Source organism: Thermobia domestica, chromosome 13 (genome assembly GCF_964235325.1).
Source record: "Thermobia domestica chromosome 13, izTheDome1.hap1.1, whole genome shotgun sequence".
NCBI lineage: Eukaryota > Metazoa > Arthropoda > Insecta > Zygentoma > Lepismatidae > Thermobia > Thermobia domestica.
Window position 1 is genome coordinate 112,486,444 of NC_137466.1, and position 20,961 is coordinate 112,507,404.

Genomic DNA, 20,961 nt, shown 5'->3' on the forward strand with positions numbered 1-20,961 from the left:
TAAAAATATTCAACTAGTACCGGTTCTTGTGCAAGACTCTTGGTCTTGCAGGTAGGTCTTGGTCTTGCATCGTGATTCCTGGTCTTGGTCTTGCATGCAAGACTCTTGCACAAACTGCAAGATCAAGACTCTTGCGCATACACAACTTTTCGTTGAAATAAACAGACAACTACTGACACACTACTAAGTGTCGTTGAAACGATGCATCATCGAACAAGGAGTTACGTTAGTTGTCTGTTCACTGTTTACTGACAAGCAGCTTTCCTCAATAAATTTATCTTGATGCCAACAAGACTATGAATTTTCGTTTCCTTATATGAACAACGTTGTTTATTTTCAAAAACAAGTCCAATAAACGAGGTTTTGTATGAACACAGTGTCTTTTATCGAAAAATTTAAAAAATTAATAACGTGCTCAGACTTTTGACAATGACTGTATATGAAAACTACCAGATTAATTTCGGCAGAACTATTCACTACAAAGAGGAAGAAATAATCATAGCCACAACATTAAAATTATTAATCATTCAAAACTTTCAACATAAAAAATGGGATGTGGTGTGCTAAAAAATCAAGACTTCACATTTAGTCTTACAAACTTATTTATTTTAGTAGTTACGCACTAATGCATTTCATACAATATGAACATGTACTGCCAGGCATAAGTCAATAATTAAGTTCAGAGAATGTTACGGTACATAATTTAACAATTCTTGATTTTATTTACTTGTTCAGCAACCCCATAGCCCGTAAGGTTAGGTTGATTTGATATTATGTTCTTCCTGCTGCTGTAATCTTGGTTTTAATTTCTTCCTTCTCATACGCATACGCATTCATTCATATCATACTCCGAATACACACACACATATGATCTATGATGAAAAAGGCTAAACTATTTTTTGTTCCTACGCATTAAGCAGTGTTTTGAATAAACAAGGCATTAAAGACGAGAAAGTTGTCTCTACGTAGCTGAAGAATGTCTGAGGTAAAACAATTAATGTGTAAAAGTTACTTGTAAAGTTTCAACAAAGCTGGTTTGCCACCATTTTCTTTTAAAAATACATAACATAGCAAATTTCACCATGTATTCTCTGAAAATCTATTTTTTTTTTCACCCATTTACAAAACAGTCAAACGTGCCCATAATCTTTCTAATTTTCCACAGAAGAAAGTTATCCAAAATTAATACATCTACTTATATTCTACTAATTTAGAAAATATCCCTACTTAATATAAGGAAAATATGTTAACTGAAAAAATGCATTGAAATAAAAATCTCTCAGAATTAAATCTCATTGTTGTATCCATATGTGTTCTCAATTTTTGTTTCTTCCTGATTAGGTCTTAATTTTAATCAATTAGCATCACTCCAACCAAAACACCCAAATACTGTATTTGAAGATTCTTAGAATATCAATGAAACAAATCACTGATTCAACTTCTTGTCCATATGGAAAATAAACACTGATAACTTAAAGACTTCATTAATATGAGTGTCAAAATAATCGTCAGTATTTTTTTCAGAACTCAATAATTAATACTGCCTACTGTAATTAAGAAAAGTAAATAAACTATTCTTGTACAGTTACAAAACTGAACTGTGAGTACAAAATATTGTACTATTTTTTCGTGCTGGCAAAGTCTAACAAATAGATCTGTAAACTGAAGTATCATAATGATGACAATATGTAAATGTTACTAAGTAACGAAAAGAGCACATAGAAGATCGTAAATAGAAAACTGAGGCAACCTGTGTATTATGTCTATGTAGGACACCTCAACATGCTTCCAAAGCAATACTGAGCCTATTTTATTTACACTTCAGGAGGACTGGTTTTATACATTTTTCTGCCTTTACATTAAATATTTCTTGCCTTCTAGGCTCGTTTCATATTTATCTTTAATTTTCCGTTTTGATTCACCTGTTTAGCGAGTTCAGTCTCATTTTATCAACGAAATATATAATATATAGATAGACAGCACAACACACATGGAAATATTCACATTATTCAGGCACATACGCTCAACTCTCGCAACCACACACACACACATACACACACAAACAAATTAGATGATTTCTTACAAGTATTGATCATTTGCTTTATCATTATCATAATCTCAGTGAAATATGTCTATGGTGATTAAAAATGCCTCCTGAATATGACTGGCATCTATTCAATCAGAAAGTCTGCTTTTTTTCTTTGTTCTTAAAAAAATTGGTTGACTTCTCATTATTCATTTGGTCAAACACATCGTACCAACTTTACAATTAACTGGCAAAACAGTATATTTTAAATTGACTTTTAACACAGAGTCGTAAAATTATTCACTGTTTTATATATACCAATGTACGTCTATGTTGCATTTGCTTTCCATACACATTTGTTACTAGTTTATTTTTTCCTATGTTGATGTTGAAGCTCTCACTATATGACTAGTACCCCATCACTTAACGACCTTATCTTAAACTTTTTATAAACTTTATCTGCTTGAAAAGCTCTGCATTTCACTCACTGGAAAACATTGCAGTTACAAATATTGGACGCAGTTCGTTTAATACATTAGCCAAAAGAAACCATTCTTTGTCTAGTTTTATGAAAACAAAAGATGTACTTATACTACATCTAAATCCAAATTCATGCGGAAAAACAGCATCATTTCTCTCTCTCTCTCTCTAACTAATGTCTTCTCTGCTTTATCAGCCATACTTCTCAATATAAGTGTTATGAAAAAACGATGATTCTTATGCTAGTATGAAAAACACACACTGCTGTAGACGGCAAACAAATAAACTAACACACTGCCCTTCTTTTCTTACTGAATAAAAAATACAAATTAAAAAATAATCAGTTCAAAACTGTACAATGCTCAAAACAAGTTGCTATGATTACAGTATTTCGGCAGGGTGAGAGTGGATGGTAAGGCCGTTTGAGGGACGGCACGATCATGCAGCAGTAAAGGGGGGAGATTATAATTGCTGTTATTATTAATAAATGAATGAATTATTATTAATTACTGTCTTCTGCTTCTAAAAAAAGTACAGAGCAAAAATTATGCAGAGCCTCACACTGGGCTAGCAATCCAGCCAAGAAATACACAATTCTGCAGAAAAGTAAATAGCAGAAGCATTGCATGATCTGGAATGCATATGGCATTTTTATTGTTCTATTATTTCTCTCCTACATCCGCATGATCTAGGAGCAATGACTCGCAGACGCCATTCATTCTGGAGGTGTGCTCTTCGGGGATGGAGGCTCTGAATTCTGTTTGGCTCTTTTAATGTACAGATGTAGCAACTTCATTTTGCTTCCATTTAATGGTTTAAGATGCGGTGACATTTCCTCTTCTCCTACCACTGAATGCAGAGCGACCATACAAAATACAGCAGATTTCCTGACACTGCTCTCTTCATTGTCATACGCCTTGAAAAGAGAATACAAACGATATTAAGCAACGTTCTAACTTCACTACATACAAATAAAACTGAAGCAGAATTTTACTCGAAATTCAAACGCATAAAAATGCCGACTAGTCCAACAACTGAACCCAGGTTTACGGCTTACATATAACGACCACTAAATGTGTATTACTATGAAAAACACCCATTTGTAATTTGTTTAATGCTTGTTTTGCATATTTTATATGTCGTTATAGCCTTGAGTCCGTATATTTATATAATCTAGGTTACTGTTTTATCAAAATCCATCTAAACACTTCATTTAGATATTATCCTTTTTTATTGTAGTACGTAATAAATTAAACATTTACACACTTTTAAATATTGTACATGTACAGATGGTGATCAGAAAAATGGAAACACCTGTAGTTGGCAACACGTCAGATGTATGGGTTGGCAGTGGTGTCGTGGCGCCCGCAGCGCCGGACCGCTGGTGGTGGTGTGTTAGGTCGGTTTCCATACTACGTCAGGCGCAGTGAAACATCAGTGTCCAGTGGCTGCAGCAGACGGAGGTAGTGTAAAATGGGAGACCTCTCAGATTTTCAAAGAGGACAAATTGTTGGTGCGCGGTTATGTAAACTGAGAATGACGGCAGTGGCTACTGTGTTAGGTGTGTCGCGTGGGACAGTGTCGAAGGTGATGACGGCCTACACAACACACGTGAAAATCACATCGGGGAAGCGGAACAGTGGGCGGAAGAAAATCATGAGTGACAGGTCACGCCGGGTATTAAAGCGCATTGTCACGCAGAACCGTCGTGCCACTGCGGAGCAAGTGACGGAGGAACTCAATCAGCACCTCCCTCACCCTGTTTCGACAATCACAGTCCGCCGCGAATTACATGACATGAACTTACGGGGTCGTGTTGCACGGGCCAAACCGCTCATCAGGGACCATAACGCTTTCGCACGCCGCAAACGGTGCCGCGACGATGCAACTTGGACCGTTGAGGACTGGAAACGTGTGATATGGTCGGATGAGTCATCCTTCACCCTATTCCCAACCACGGGCCGTGTTTATGTGTGGGGAACGCCCAAAGAAGCTTATGATCTGCAGTGTTTCCGTCCAACTGTGAAACATGGCGGCAGCTCGGTGATGCTGTGGGCCGCCATATCATGGGTTTCATTGGGTCCTGTGGTCACACTTAGCGGACGAATCACTGCCAACGATTATGTCGCAATTTTAGGAGACCACTTGCATCCTATGGTCCGGATGTTGTTCCCGGACAATGACGCCATCTTCGAGGATTATAATGAACCCATTCACACAGCTGGCGTTCTTGCAGCGTGGTTTGAGGAACATCGGGATGAAGTTCAACACCTCCCCTGGCCCGCCCAATCCCCAGATCTCAACATAATTGAACATCTGTGGTCCGTCTTGGAAACACGACTCCGGCGACGATTTCCACCTCCATCCTCTCTCACAGAACTGGCCGATGCCCTGCACGAGGAATGGTGTAAAATTCCACTTGCTACCATTCACGACCTCTATGCCTCGATTCCACGTCGCATCAAGGCTGTTCTGAAGGCGAAAAGTGGCCCGACACCATATTAATCTGGTAAGTTGCAATTTCGTTCAGGTGTTTCCATTTTCCTGATCACCATCTGTATATATCACAAGATGGATTCTTTATATATGTTTTTCGTTGCTATGACTTACAAAACATGTCATATCACTAACACAACAGAACATCAATCATAATAACAGAAAATATATTACATCTATTTCTCTTTATATTTTCTTCTTCTTCCTTTTGAACAGTTTGTGCATATTTTAAAAGCACATTTTGCCCATAAATACAAGTTATTATATAAAAATTACACATTACCGTTACATACATACTGATGCGTTCATAATTAAGGTACCAGCCCGCTCCCTACCAACCAAATATACACACTTTTGAGGTTGGTGCTCACAAGTAACACTTCACATCGTTGCTGCCGGTCTGACGCTAAACTATACATTTTCGGAAAGCACTAGTCCTAAATAGGATAACTACACAGTGCGACGGTCAGACGTTGCCGCGTTCAGGACTTATGGAGCGTCAAACATTAACATGGGGTTTATGAGAGTTACAGGAAACGAAGAAGAACACAAGGTTTGTGACGTTTGAATCGACGTTGTCTGATTGAGCACTTGTTTGCGTAAGTTAAAGGGTACAATCAATGTGCAAATCGTCGAACAGAGCATGAGAGATGCAAAGAGTGCGCTCACAGTGTGCACACTTGACGAACGGTAGTTCGCCGCACGTGAAGCACACGTCACCTTCGTCGAGGGAGTCAAAGCAGTACTCGTGCGGAGAGATCCACATTCCCGGCTCCTCGTCCAGATAGCCAGCCTTGTGGAAAGCGTACCGGATCAGGTTCTTGAATCGGGGTGCGCTGAACTGGTAGAGTGAAAACGACTGTAGTGCCAGGAATCGATCGCGATGCCAGATATCCATGACACTGTCCATGGCCAGTGTGTCGGTCACAAAGCGTACAAAGGACTTGTACTGACGGAAGAAATGCACATATAAAGGCTGAATCTTTCCAGTGCAACCACCAGGAATCAGTCTCTTGTGCAACGCAACGTCGGCAGGCTTCAGTGCGTTCGATAGATTGTCGTCCTTGTTCAGAGTCCACGAGTCCAATAGCAAAACGATCTTCTTCCGATCATCAGGCATGCTTGGCCAGAACACTTGCTCGTAGAAGTCCTTAAGGTCGTCCCTGTTCATGTTGGACGTTTTGCCAGCAAATGATTTGATGTTCGGTGGATCTGCAGGCTTGTTTCCCGGAAACTTTCCACTTGGTTCCGACACCAGTACATACATCGGCCGCAGAATCTCTCCGGCCATGGTGATCACGGGCATGATCATGTAGCTGTGGGTTGTTGCGCTCATGGATCCCACAACCGCTCGCACGACTGTTGTTCCTTTGGTACGGAGAGTGCGAGTACTCTGCAACAACTTCTTGAAGCTACTCTGATCTGCATTGGCAACCTGCGTTGGTGGGATGCTTTCGCTTGCAATGAGCTCGCGAGTCGCTAATACGAAAGCATCAGCCTGCTGCTGCAAGTCCAACTCTTTCAGTTGCCAGGTCCTGCCGACCCTGTGGGTGATTGCACGGTCCACGATGTTGTTGCGCTTCTTGAATCTGTACACCCACGACGGTGATGCCTTGAACTTGAGACTCTTGTTAGGGTCCAGTTCATTAGCTGTTTGCCTAGCCCAAATTCGCAACGTTCGATCGTGAATGATAGCAGTGTGCTGTTTCTCCGCGAACATGCCCCGAACTGCCTCATTGATCTCTGCCATCAGCGTCTTCTTGTCATCTTTGCCTTGTGTTGCCCCAAAGTGACGTAGCACGCCAATGTTCCGAATATACCTGAACTGATTCTGCAGAGTCGAGTGGGTAGCACGACCGGTCTTTGTGTTCCAAGGCCTACCTGTTTTTGGATTTACCGTCCAGTAGGCATAGGCTTTTGCCTTGTACTCGCGCCACTGCTCTGGTGTCATTTTGGAGTCTTCTGGAGGCTGATCCTGGAACTTCGGCTTCTTCACAGGAGAGGGCAGGTATTCTGACGCTGATGAGCCAGATGCGGAAGACGTATGAGACTGCTGCGATGACGAAGGCATCTCTGCATCCTCCTGCTCTTGGTCTTCCTCGTCTCCAAAATCCATGTCTCCGTCCCCCTGGTCACCATCACTGTCACCGAAGCCGAGCGTACGAATCTCTTCAACGACTTCCATCCCGCTGGTCAAAAGAGACTTGATGTGTGCCACCATCCTTTGCTCTTCCAAATTTGGATTGCGCTCATTTGTCCCGATCTCGGCCACCAGAGCCCAAACGACCACTTTCGGATCCATCTTACAACGCATACCTAAAAAACACAAAAACAACACAAATGTTAGCACAGAGTACAAATGCAAGACGAATTAGCATGAAATAATACGACTGCTACAACACAAATGTTAGCACAGAGTTCAAATGCAAGACGAATTAGCATGAAATAATACGACTGCTATGGTTACTCTCATAAACCCCATGTTAATGTTTGACGCTCCATAAGTCCTGAACGCGGCAACGTCTGACCGTCGCACTGTGTAGTTATCCTATTTAGGACTAGTGCTTTCCGAAAATGTATAGTTTAGCGTCAGACCGGCAGCAACGATGTGAAGTGTTACTTGTCAGTCATCCAGATCACATGGACTGTACTGAGCATCGATCTCAAGAGTATATTTGATTGGTCATAATGCAGATTGGATAACGTAGTATGGTTAAAACACCAGCACGGTAAGCCGTAAACTAGATATTATTTTCTGATTCAGTAGAACGTTATTTGCTCTTTCAACTTCGTTAAATTCATATCTATGGAGAATATGGTGTGAGAAAAATGGTTTGTTTCCTTCATTTACACGTAACAGAAATTTAACTTTTATTAAAAGGTATCATCTCAGCAGTTAATCTACTTTTATCACTTATTTTTCTTATAGGTTGATAAATTGTATACCATCGTTTCTGAAACCTTTTTCAACTGAGGACCACTAAAATGTTCTACTGAAAGACACTTGTCTCCTCCGAAAGGAAGTTTAACATTATATATATACATATATAAAAGCAATGAGCATATGTTAATATCATACACGCATATTTTTAAAACAGTACTCATTATAATTCTCTTAATTTTATATTGGTATTGTAATATCCTCTGCTTGAACGACGGTCCACGTCCTAAAGAACAACAACAAGGCAGACGACGGATGTCATCAATCTACATGTGATCCGAAAAAGAACGAACGTCTTCGCTACCCCACGGTTCTACAAGGACTCCTGAGGATAGAAGCAGCAACTTCGAAGGCATCAGTCTGATCTGACATTGGTCACCTTACCTACTTTCTCTCGGCTGCACTGGGTCCTGAGTTTTCCTATCTCTCTCTTGGTGTATCTGGGCCCTGACATTACCTACTTCTTTTTTGGCTGAGTATGGGTCTAAGAAATACCGCACACTCACCTCTTGGCTGAAACATTCCTGATCACCAACTGTTAACTTAAGGGACTCTATTTGGTCTTCGGACCACCCATAAGTCCGGTCCCGTACCATTGTTGTCTCTACCAACCTACTTTGCGTAGAAGTTTACAGTATTAACGGAAGAAAACACACATACTGTTTCTTTTTTCAAATAATTCAATGCTCTCAAAAATATTTTATAATGCTTCTATACTAGATTCTAATATAGATTTTATATACGTGTTAAAATTTGTATAATCTTCATCTCATTAAATTGTATGATCTACAATTTAATATGTTTGAGATTCTCAAGTTCATTTTTTGATTTGCAATTCATTTGAGTTTTAATTTTTCTGTTCATTTATTGAGATTCTAGCTTTTTAAGACAAACGCAAGCGGAGTCGGACTGTGTTAGAACAACATCCGAAGTCCTACATCTTAATCTATTAATTATATTCTGAATTAAATGCAATTAGGAAAATATGTTGTTTCCTTAACGGTGGTCCTTTAAACATCGATTGGATTACTGTTAGATTCGCTTACTTAAAGAAACATATTAGAAATCAGATGTACTTTCCAGTGGATAGACTTTGAACACTTGCAAAAGAGAATCGTCAAAACCTGAAAGGCTACACTGAAAGTCAACAATGAATTACATGGGTAAACTTTGCTAGCAAAGCAGCAAACTACATTTCTTAGCTTCTCTGATTATCTAAAAAATTTAGAACAAAAGTTGCACGTCACTTGCGCAGTTTACACACACACACACACACACACACACACACACAGCTGTCACAGTCATTTGGTATTTAAAATTAGAAAGTCACATTTTTTTCACAAAAAACGACGCTATGTTTATGACATATTTATTGATTCTTATAACATACAAGAATTTGGCTTGTAGATCACGAATCTCACCTTAAGCAATCCAGGCATAAGATCAAATAAATGGGGTTCAATATCTTCTTTTCCTCTTTGTTCGACTAACCTAGTAAGCATTTTTATTGCCGCCTGGTTTATAGGGAAGTCTCCTGTCTTTATGAGAGGATTAAGGACACGGATAACTACATCAGCTGGGAGTACTACACTCATAGTAGCTGCACAGGCTTCTGCCGCTCGAACAACCTAAAGAAAAAGAAATTATGATTGAATAACACTAGTGGAACAGAGATATTATTATAATATACCAAGAAAGACGGACGTGAGTTAAAAAGACTTACGAACTAAATGTGTGTTTTTCAAGTATTAGTAATTTATGTAGAATGAAATTATTATTATTATAGCTACTACTACTACTACTGGAAGTTAGACCACATACTCCGAAAGTGGCTGGTCTTCGAGGAGTATCTTATATTTCTTAAGGTAAAGGAAAACCATTCAGATATTGCTTATTTTTCACATCGACATGTAACCACTATTTTAGTCTAAATTTGTCAGGTTTACCTGCCATGTATTGTATGAAAGGATATTTGTATTTTGTGGGATATAACTGTTTATCAAATATGGGACTCCTTAGCAAGGTTTGTAACATTTCTGGGAATTCACTATAAACACATTTCATGGAGGATGCAAATGCAAATTTATCTTTTACATATCTCTCAGTCCTAATATCAAACCGTAAACATTTTTTTTAAGTATTCGGTACTTCGGCGATGTCAATTCTTTCTTTCCGCCATGAAACTGGATGTATATCGAAAAATGAAATGAGTCGTGTTGACTCATGCCGTTCTTCTAGTGTTAACATATTCAGACTTATTATTTTGATTTCAGAGAGGAGGGGTCTGTTTTTGGGAATGTGAACATTCATATTTTGAAAATTATTTGAAAATTAAACACCACTCTCCTGTTACTGATCCTTACTTTTCGCACTTTATTTGGAATGAGTGTGGCCCATTAATTTTATTTGTATTCGTCAGTACCTAGTTCAACTCTATTGCTTAGCTTTCCAATAAAGTAGAAAAACTTTAACCATTACGATTAATAGAAAAAACTTAATTCTTTCATTTACGATTCTATAATTAAAATCAATAGTGACATTCAGTCATCCATCGAATTGTGTTTTGTAGTCGATTATAAAAAATGATTCTACTAATGCACTGATTTGATACGAGAGATATAATACAGTTATACAATAAATCATGTTTAGAACTCATATTAAACGGAACTTCCGAATGTTTAGAAAGATAAGGAATGGAAAATAAACAGTCTAGTCTTAATTCAAAGTATCTAGCTAGTTTGTTTACGAAACGTCCATATATTAAACTGCTAGGTTTGTATGTTTGTGGTTAAGAAAAGTTCATATGTTTGTGGTCAATTCTATTGACAATGATATATCGGAAACCACAAACTCTAGAAAAGCGGTTTTCACTAATCGATTGCAAATTCTGTGTAGATTGTTCAGTTCTATTTGAATATTAAAAAAAATTGCCATTATTTCTTTATTACATTTTTTTTAGGGGTACATTGGAAGTATTGAAATTTTAAAAAGTACAGCACCATATCCTATGAGTTACACATACCAACATCACACATTTGTATACGGGATTAGTATATCTCTCTGGCGTTTGTTTCATGGTCAAATGATAATGAAAAACTAGGGATAACCATTTCTCAAGTCTAAGATGAATCTCTATTGTTTGGAGTGTTTTGCCCAATGAAAACTATATGTCACTGACATTAATTGTGTATGTAATGTATTTGCTTATTACATTCTGCATGCAAGAAGAAAGAAAACCTGATCATACATAAATTAGAAACTTCTACCAGAAGTAGGCTAAAATTTTGCAAACGGTGCAAAACATTAAAAAAATTTCTCCTTTACGGTATCCTATGCGATTTTTATCAAGACGTCCTTCACTTGTGTCTGTAAAGGGACATGTACAGATGTTGTGAGGAATGACAAGGAGATTCATGCTTATATGTGAATGATGTGCTGTGTAAAGAGCGCAGGTTCAGCTAGTAATGAAAAGAAGTTAGAACTTCCCGAATCAACGAAATTACCCTATCCCTTTCAAGTATCTGCTCAGGAAACTTAAATAATCATTCTTCATTCTCAAATCAAATTATTGTTCCGAATTGAAATTTCATTAATAGGTTATTAACAAATGAACACTGGTCCTTCTAACTCCTACTTACATCCTTTTCAGTATCCTTATGAGCTTGCAGCACTTTAAGTATTAGTAGCTCAACGTAACTCTGGAAATTGGGTGCTAGCGATCTCTTCTTGAACATTTCCATAAGAACACCAAGACCCAGAGCTCGTACTGCACCTTCCGCATTGTTAAACTGCTCCATCAGCACTCGCAAAATATTTCTAAAAGAGAGTATGTTGATCAACAGATGTTTACAACAGCATAAACTAGGAACTGATACAACTCAAAAACAAAGTGTAATTAAAAATGCATGTAAGAACTGTACTTTAATTTACTATTAGAACATCTTTTTAAATTCCAATTATTATGAACAAAAATATTAATTCTAGCATGTTAGGGAAAAAAGCCTAAATTAAAAAGTATTTTATAAAAAGGATGCTAGCTTAAACCGACTCTCTCGAATATAACCCGTCACATTCTATTTCTTTAAGTCATGATGTGCCATCTACAGGGTGCATAAGAAAACAGTTTCAGTTCATTTAATATGACTGTACCTGTGTTACACGTTGTTACACTCTGTCATATTCAATTCAAATAGTCAAAATGGTACCCATGGCCTTTTACACAACAACTTGGACTGTATAGCCAACTTGCAGTAGTATTCTGGGTAGTTTCAAGGGGAATATTGTTCCAAGCTTGTGTCAGCACAGATTTTAGGCTGTCAGTTATGATTTCTCTCCTCTGTACTTGAACTTGGTGTGACAGCAGACCTCAAATGTTAAAATCTATTACGTTAAGATCTGGGCTTTTTGAAAGCCAGTCATTTGGTTCAATAAAGTCAGGAGTATTAGCTCTGAGTCATGCCAGTCTCCCTGGATGAATGTGGGCTTTTGCTCCGTTTTGTTGCCATGTTCATTCATCTTGGTCCATTATTGTGTTTCATCATGAAACCCTTCATCTCTATACATAATCTATTTTACTACTTTTCTTTTGTCTTCTTGTCTTAGTAGAGTTTTTACTCAGCAGCGTCGCCTTCAATAAACCGTAACTCTGTTTTGCAATGTCAGCTGATCGCACCATACCACATGATTGATGGGTGTTGTTAAATCAATTTTCACTAGCACATCATTTTCTGAAATGTTTGTTTTATCCTGAATAGCACGTTAAGTGCGATTATTTTGCCGGTTCAAAGGGACATGAAGACAAACTAGCTTCAACCAAAAACACAATTCCTTTCTACTTATAGTGTCTTTTGAAAAGTTCGTTCAGTCTCTCACATTTTCTTCCTCGTGCTACCTGATGTGCTTCAGTAAGAACATTGGATTTTATTCTCCTGAAAAATGATTACACATCAAAACCACAAATGATCTTCACAGTCAAACGTCACATATAGGTACGTTTCATACAAATAACTACATTTTTTTGGTTTTATGTGGGACACCCTATATAAAATAACTACGTGAACTTATGCTATACAGTAGCGGCCTTCACATAGAACGATCTAGGCAACCGTGCTTAAGAGTAATAATCTTAATTTTTTAAAACATTTACGAACAACGAATTATGCGCTTTCCAATAAATTCCTGAAGCTCAGAAAAATCCAGAATAGTCAAACCGATTACAGTTCTATGGTAGTTCAACTGTAGGACGCCAACGTATGCACCATGAATAGATATATTCTCATTATTCTCTCAATCTAAATGTTCAATGTGTTAGTGTGTCCTGTTGCCCTTCAGTTCATCCTGTAGATCAATACTTACCAGGGAAATTTCTGTGACGTCATCAACACACACTTTCTAAATCCAAGGAAGCCTCGAAATTTGGGAATTACCTCAAAATAATTGCAACTTTATGTACCAAGCAAAGACTGTACACCTTCCTATGTTTCTTGAGTAATATCATTAGCAATATCTTGGTGTATTACTTGAGTGCTGCAACCTGCTCAGTTGAGTATCTCAAAACTGGCTGGTGAACGCAAGACAAAATCGCGAATGCGAGTTCTGTTTAATAGGGAAGACATATTTGTATAACATGTTATATTGACTGCTTCTATAATAATTTCTGATTTTTTCATTTATCTTGCAGAACTCTCTCGCGGCTTCATGGATGGGCATGAGACTGGGTTCGATTCCCGCTGGGAGCTCAGGGTGCGGATCCCACATTAAGCTGTAAGTCTACATTTCATAATGTCTTGGTGCTGAAAGACAAACTTCAAGTCAATCTATTTATCCTATAAACACGAGATGTTCAGTATAGTAAAGAATTAACTAATCAAAATGACAGTAATTCCGAATAGACTGAGTTTCTCAAAGATAAACTGAAAAGTAGAGCGACTCAAATCATCTCACTTATATTCTGAAGACAAATTATACTTAACATAGCAAGTTATACTTAACATGTCTTCATCAGATTTCCACTTCTCTATAAGTCTGATGAAGACAGTGTGTTGAAACTGTTACGTGTTCGTGTTTTTATGTATTTTGATCACATGGTCTTGCTCAGTGTGTTGTTGTGTTTAATTTGACAATATGGAAACAAATAATAAATGTAACACTTACTTGATTATACTTAGTGAATATGATACTTACTTGAAATTATCCATGATTGCTAAAGTGCTTCCTTCTCTGACTAGCCTAATTAACTGGGTCAACGCAGTCTTCCTTTCTGCTATTCGACAATCACTGGCTTCTCCACTTAAGTTCTCTAGTACCTTCACCGCTGCCTTTACAGCTTCACTATCATCATGGTGATGGCTTTCTGCAAGTCGGGACAAGGAAAGATATATGTTCACGCACACATATACATAAACACACACATATGTACAAAAAAAAAAAAAAAAGTTTTACCATTATATTTACACCTTAAAAAATAAGCACGCCGGGGAAAACTCGATTTCTCTTTTCGGGTTAGTTTCTTTTAAATATTAAATAACGCCGAGAAGGAAATACTGCTTCTGAAAACTTATCTAGATGCTTTACTGAACACAATGATATGTATTAAAGTAAATTTAAGACTAATACAACTTATGTGATCTCCAGTTTTGAATTTTAACAAATGTTATCCTTGTATAAATTCATTACGATTTACTGTACCTAGGTAGTTCGCAGCTAGCACGAAATACATTTTAACATGAAATTCAGTACATCTTCCCATCAGACACTATCAGCTTGTATAGCGAAAATTTCTTTTTTAGTATCACTACTTACACGTATACAGGAATTTTACAAATGCATGTAGAAAAAGGTATGAAACTTCTCGTTACGCTAAGCCAGGAACAATAAATTTTGTCTGCCTCCACGAAGAAAGTGAAAATACAATTTTAATGCTGACTAAAAATTACGAATTACGTTTCACAGTAACTGATTAGTATATTCAATTGCTTAGACCATCTTACTTAACTAAATATTTCCTTTGACGGACCATAAACTGTCAATTTTTTAAAAATTCTGTCATGTAGAGTGTATCAGTGCACCAATTTCTATACTAGTAAATTTCTGGCTATGGAAGTTGCATACTACCTAAACATATACCTATGCTAAAACGAAGACTACGTGCACACTTGACATCAAAACTGAAATGAGGACACAAGGGTAAGGATGTGCATTGCGGTACTACCACCATTTATCCTCAGTCAAATATTGTAAATATCATTCTTGTTCGGAACTGTGCATGCAGATAAATAATTGTATTTGAACTGCAATTTTAAGATTGCTATATAAAAGTAATTAGAAAATAAACGTAGAATTTACCCCGAGATATATAGCCATTCTCTCCTTCAAATGAATTATCTCCAATGCCACATTTGTCGAGTCCATTAAATTCTCGAAGACATCCTGGTATCCTATGAATTGGAGACGACAGGGATGATGAACGTCCAGAACCCTGTAAAAAATGCAAATTGAATGTAGAGTTTTCTCTAACAGAATTATGTACGCGTATTAGCCAAATTCAAATTAAGAATAATTCTATGTAGAGGTTAGCAATAAACTAAAATATTCGAAATTTTTGAAACAGATCTTTTATAGATAAAATGATCAAAATCTTATCCTGTCTTTTAGCAAATTGCTCAGATGAGCAACATTCTTATTCCAGTTGTTCATATTATTCAAATAATAATTATTAACTTTAGCACGATGAACAAAAAAGATCTAAATATACACAAAACCATGCCAATATGAGAAACACAATTACATTTGTTTTATTAGGCGACGTTACCTAATTTGCGCAATCTACTGCTATGTCTTCTTATGGGAATATTGAACACAATTATAATAAAAGAGATTTAAAACGCTGCTAAGTATTCTTGTTGCAGGAAATAAGCTATGATTTCTACTAAGGTCATCCAGAAAATAAAGACCGTTTAGCTATACAAAATGAAATATACAATATTTATTGGGAAAAAAATGTTATGTATCTGAAGCTTCCTTCACTTTTCAACATAATCACCACCTTCATTTAAACATTTGTCGTATCTGTTCACGAGCTTCAAAATTCTCATGTTATACTCTTCTGCCGCCAGTTCATTAACCCAGGTGATCACTGCATTCAAACAAAAGACCACTCGCGGATTTCCGCCACGCAGCTCACTCCTCTTCTTCTCTTCAGGTTCAACTGGATTCCGTAACAGCTGTGCTCATAACACTGTGAGTGGAGGTTGCAAGAAGTCGCTCTTGTGCATTTGAGGTGGTCAAAATTAACTGCGTGATTGAAAATACCGCCTATTGTAAGGTGAGAAGTGTTATTCGATAGCTGAACGCTCAAGAGGTGAAACTGTAGAAATTTATTGGCAACTGAAAGTAGTGTATGGTGACACTAAAAAAACGAAAGAAATATGAGAAAATACTCTGAAATGTTCAACAATGGACGAACAAATGTGCACGATGAAACTTGACCTGGACGACCATCATTCATTAACAGAAGACATGAAGACTGCAGTGAATAACATATCTTGCAAGACAGGTGCGTAATTCTCGACGAATTGCACATTATATTTCCACACATTTCTCATTCTTTGTTTGGTGAAACTGTGTCGCAATATATCGAATACAACAAATTTTTTGTACGATGGGTTCCGCAGCAACTGGGTGACCAACAGACAATTCAGAGAATAGGCTCAGCATTGAATTCTTGACGCAATATCACACAGATGGAGACGCCTTTCTTGATCGGATTGTGACTGGTGATGAGACCTGGGTGTCTCCCATCACTCCAGAGAGCAAGCGCCAATCACTTAAAAAACTGAGAAAATTCGAACAGACTCTCTCAATAGGAAAGGTCATAGCAACCGTCTTTTGGAATCGTAAAGGTATTCTTTTGATCTGGATTTCATGCCAAAAGGTATTACGATCACTGCAAATCGTTATTGTGAAACTCTAAGGAAACTACACGAGTCATCCAAAACAGGATGCGAGAAATGCTTTCTGGAGGAATTGTGCTTTTTCACGACAGTGCCCGCCCTCATGCTGCTGTGGCAACTGAAGAATTGCTGGATCAAATCGGAAGGAAATTTGTGATCATTCACTCTATAGTCTGGATCTTGGTAATTTCCACCTTTTCCCTAAACTGAAAGAGTTTATGAGCGGTAAACGTTTTGAAAGTGGTGAAGAGTTCCAGAATGCAGTGACCATTTGGCTTAATGAACTGGCGGCAGCAGGGTAAAACATGGTAATTTTGAAGGTCGTGAATAGATACGACAAATGTTTAAATGCAAGTTGTGATTATGTATACACGTGAGGGAAGCTTCAGGTACATAACAGAATTGCTTTTCATTTTGTATAACTAAACGGTCTTTATTTTCTGAATGACCCTCGTAAATGAATGTTTTTGTAGTACCAACATCCTACAAACAGTCACGGGCTATCTGATGAAAATGTCCTATTCAGATTTACACTAGTAAATACAATTACTGCAATATCATTACAGAAGTAACTCAGTGGAAGGGAGAGGCATAAGTTTATAACTCGTGCTGGAAGAACTGGACTCACTACCACATATTCAGCACCACTTTTGGACAGGAGTGCAAAGGTAGTACGGAGAAGCGTATGTCAGATGCATTTCTGGAACTTGCATAGTGAAGTAAAGAATGTCGACGCATATACGTATAACCATTAAAGGAAGTAACGAGGAAGAGAAGAAATTTGTGAACCGCATAGTGAGTAGTAACGAATACGAATCGATCAAACAAAAAATGACAGCACATTTCTTCATAAAACTGTGCAAATTTCAAATTCAGTTTGGTGTAGGAGAATATCTTTGCCTCGTTTCGACAACCATCTATTGTTGAAATTGCATGCCTAGCAATAAATGGTGATCACAACATATTTTTAACACTTGGTAACATTTTTGAAGCTCACTATCGCAACAGATATGTGGGAACTTTATAAACTGTGTGCCCTAGTCCTACATGCAATAATGCCTACTAGCATTTCCCAATCTCAACCAGCCATGAAAGTCAATTTGAATCTATCATATATATATATATATATATATATATATATATATATATATATATATTTATTATTTTAGCCATCTCAAGAAAGGTTTTGATGTTGGAAGTGGTTCCGACACGTAAATGTGTTAAATCAAATCGCAAGACTTTCTTTCTGCTGGAATACAGGGATTTTCTACATAATGGTGTACCTGCCTTGACAAGCAGCAAGATATGTCAAAAAGGACAATCTACTTTCTAGGATATCAGGTATTCTAGTCACTAACATATTTAATTGCTGAGCTCCCTTTAAAACTATATTCCCTCCCGCTATATAGCCAGGATGGCGCAAGTTTAACGGATGATTTGTGGTTAGTGTAACGACTTCCATCATTTTCGGTTTTCTAGATTAGAGTTTGCTACCTCTTTACTTTAATTATCTTCCCAATTACTCTACGATAATAGGTTAACGTTGGAAAATCTGACACTGCAAAAATCGAACCCGAGACCACGTGCTTTAATCATTCAGCTACATGGAAACACCATGAAAGTAAGAACCTTAAACTTTTATCTGCATATGTCTATGTTAAGTATCTTGTGTTTTAACAACGTGACATAGTGAAACTTACTGAGTTGTTAAGGCTTCCGTTATCCTCCAGTCTTTCTTCTAATGTATCTAATTTATCTCCTGCTCCAGCCGACATTTGACTTATTCCTGAATCCTGCGACGTGGTATCTCTATCGCGATCCAGCTTTCCACATCTGTCCAAAGATTCAAAACTATAATTCTGAATTTCTGCTGTAGTTCTTCGTAATGACCTGCCAATTCAAAGGAAAGCGTATAACATGAGTTTTAATGTAGAAAAGGGTGTATGAATTATTATAAAACGATCAAATCTATTGTTACACAAAACAATAGGTACAACCAATCGGAGTCTACTCATACTCATTCTTTGTTTGCAAAATACGCCGAGCATTCAACATTGCATATCAACACATCCGTACGTAATTCCACAATGCTTAAGGGAAAAACGAGTTATTTAAAACAAAAGAAGTTATTTCACAAAATTTAAGCAACAAGAAAAGCGTAAACGGAATTGAATGCAAGTACAAATAATAATACGCAGAGAAGATGTTCTTTCAAGAACTTCAATACTTACATTATGTACTTACCGATATTCACTTTCCACCATATTAAGGAGAGGTGAAAAAAGGCAAATAGCACAATGTAGATTCTAATCACCGATAATGGTGAATATTACTTAACTATTAAAAAATAGCTACTATGTATATTCCAATTTACACTGTATTTATAATATTTTCATAATGTTTATAATATCTTTTTGTTCAATGTACAGTCACGTTCAAGTCGATTCCCTGATTGAAAGGACCAATTAAAATAGAGTATTTTATGTATTAGATCTATTCTAGCCCTTGAAAAACCATCACCATGGACACACTCTTTAAGTCACACAGGAACCGACATCGGCTCATTATTGGGAAGTCTTCGTGAAAGATTCGTAAGATCTATCAGAAGAATACTTTTGAACGCGACTGTATAAAACTTCGCACCAGTCAACATTCTTGAACAAGCTATAAACGAGTAACTCTAGAAATTAATTTACAATAAACTCGTACTCACCATTGTGCATAGTTATTGCAATCGTACGGGAAGTTTAGGATAATAAGGGAATACAATACAAATTTGCACCTATCTTGATAGAAAATAATATAGCAACAAAGCTCCAGTCTAAATAATAATTCAGAGCAGTTGTAAATACCAATTTCTTTATTCATTAAGAAATGTGATATCTGCAGTCCTTGAAAAACTTACAAGAAAGGCTAATTTCAATTATTCAATTTCTTCAAGTGAGCATTGAGAATAATAATACACTTTCTACTCCGTTAGACATTATATCTAGGGGTCATTCTCTGATACAATACCTGAAGGAGCATTCAAAATTTGAAGATTTTTACTGTAATCTATTTTGGATAACTTATATCGTAATGTACGGCTTAGCTATAAAGTAGTTTATTCTTTCCCCTTTAAATTAAAGATCACAACTTGTGTGTATGTGTCAAATCGCCAAAATCCAAAGCCGAATTGTTTAGGTACCTTCGTATTACTGTGCCAGTTTCACCACTTTAACGTTTTCTTTTCATAAAAAGGGATGAAGCAAATGAGATTTACCAAACTACGAGCTATTCGTTTCAATGTTTCTAATCTAAAATACTAATTTCAGAGAAAACAGAAACCATACTAATATTTAGTAACATACATAAAGATTTTTACACCTGATTTGAATCACTGGATCACCTATACGGGGACTACTCCGATACGCGACCGATTTTAGTTACAATTTGGAATAGTATCTTACCCTTCCATTGCTGTCAACTGCTAGAGCAGTTCTCGTAATTACGTAACTACATTATTTCCCACTGATTCTATAGCTATGTCTTACGCGAACTCCTACAACAATTGATAGCAGTAAAAGGGTTAAATAAATTTTACATATTAAGAAATGCGTATGGAATTCTTGCCTAAGAGTACTATCATCATATCTGATCAGTACTATAACGCTCACAAAATTGAAAGCACGGATTTAACGAATCAGTCAACAAATGAAGGGTCTCAGTCAATACCCAATGCTTGCCATCACCCTAATGAAATGACAACTGAGAAGATTCAACGCCTTGGTTTCACTACCATACCTCATCCTGCATACCGTCTAGATATAACTCAATCAGATTTTTCATCATCTTTTTTCGGAACTTACGGAACATTCGAGAGGACTTCATTTTGATTTTGACGATTCAGTGTAGCAGGAAGTCAGAGAGCTCTCCAGTGGTTATATAACCTTCGGGGTGAGAAACAGGGTACGATTTCCGGTGGAGGCTCATATAATTGGATTCAACGTTAAACTGTAAGCCCACTTTTCATTATAGCTTCGGTGCTGAAAAGGAGCTCAACTTTAAATCAAGAACAGCAGGAAGTC

The 20,961-nt window shown here is 37.1% G+C and overlaps 1 protein-coding gene across 17 annotated transcripts in view; it reads right to left on the reverse strand.

Moving 5' to 3' along the window:
• Positions 1–584: 584 nt before the first annotated feature.
• The window catches only part of chb (CLIP-associating protein), a 595,254-nt gene continuing 574,877 nt past the window's right edge, over positions 585–20,961 (reverse strand). For all 17 annotated transcript variants that reach the window (XM_081736296.1, XM_081736291.1, XM_081736295.1 and 14 more), the window contains 6 exons: positions 18,595–18,784; positions 15,288–15,420; positions 14,127–14,295; positions 11,582–11,759; positions 9,365–9,571; positions 585–3,422 (listed from right to left, as the gene is read on the reverse strand). In XM_081736296.1, coding sequence (XP_081592422.1) covers positions 3,222–3,422; positions 9,365–9,571; positions 11,582–11,759; positions 14,127–14,295; positions 15,288–15,420; positions 18,595–18,784 — 1,078 coding nt within the window. In that variant the 3' untranslated portion in view covers positions 585–3,221. The remainder of the gene's footprint in view (positions 3,423–9,364; positions 9,572–11,581; positions 11,760–14,126; positions 14,296–15,287; positions 15,421–18,594; positions 18,785–20,961) is intronic.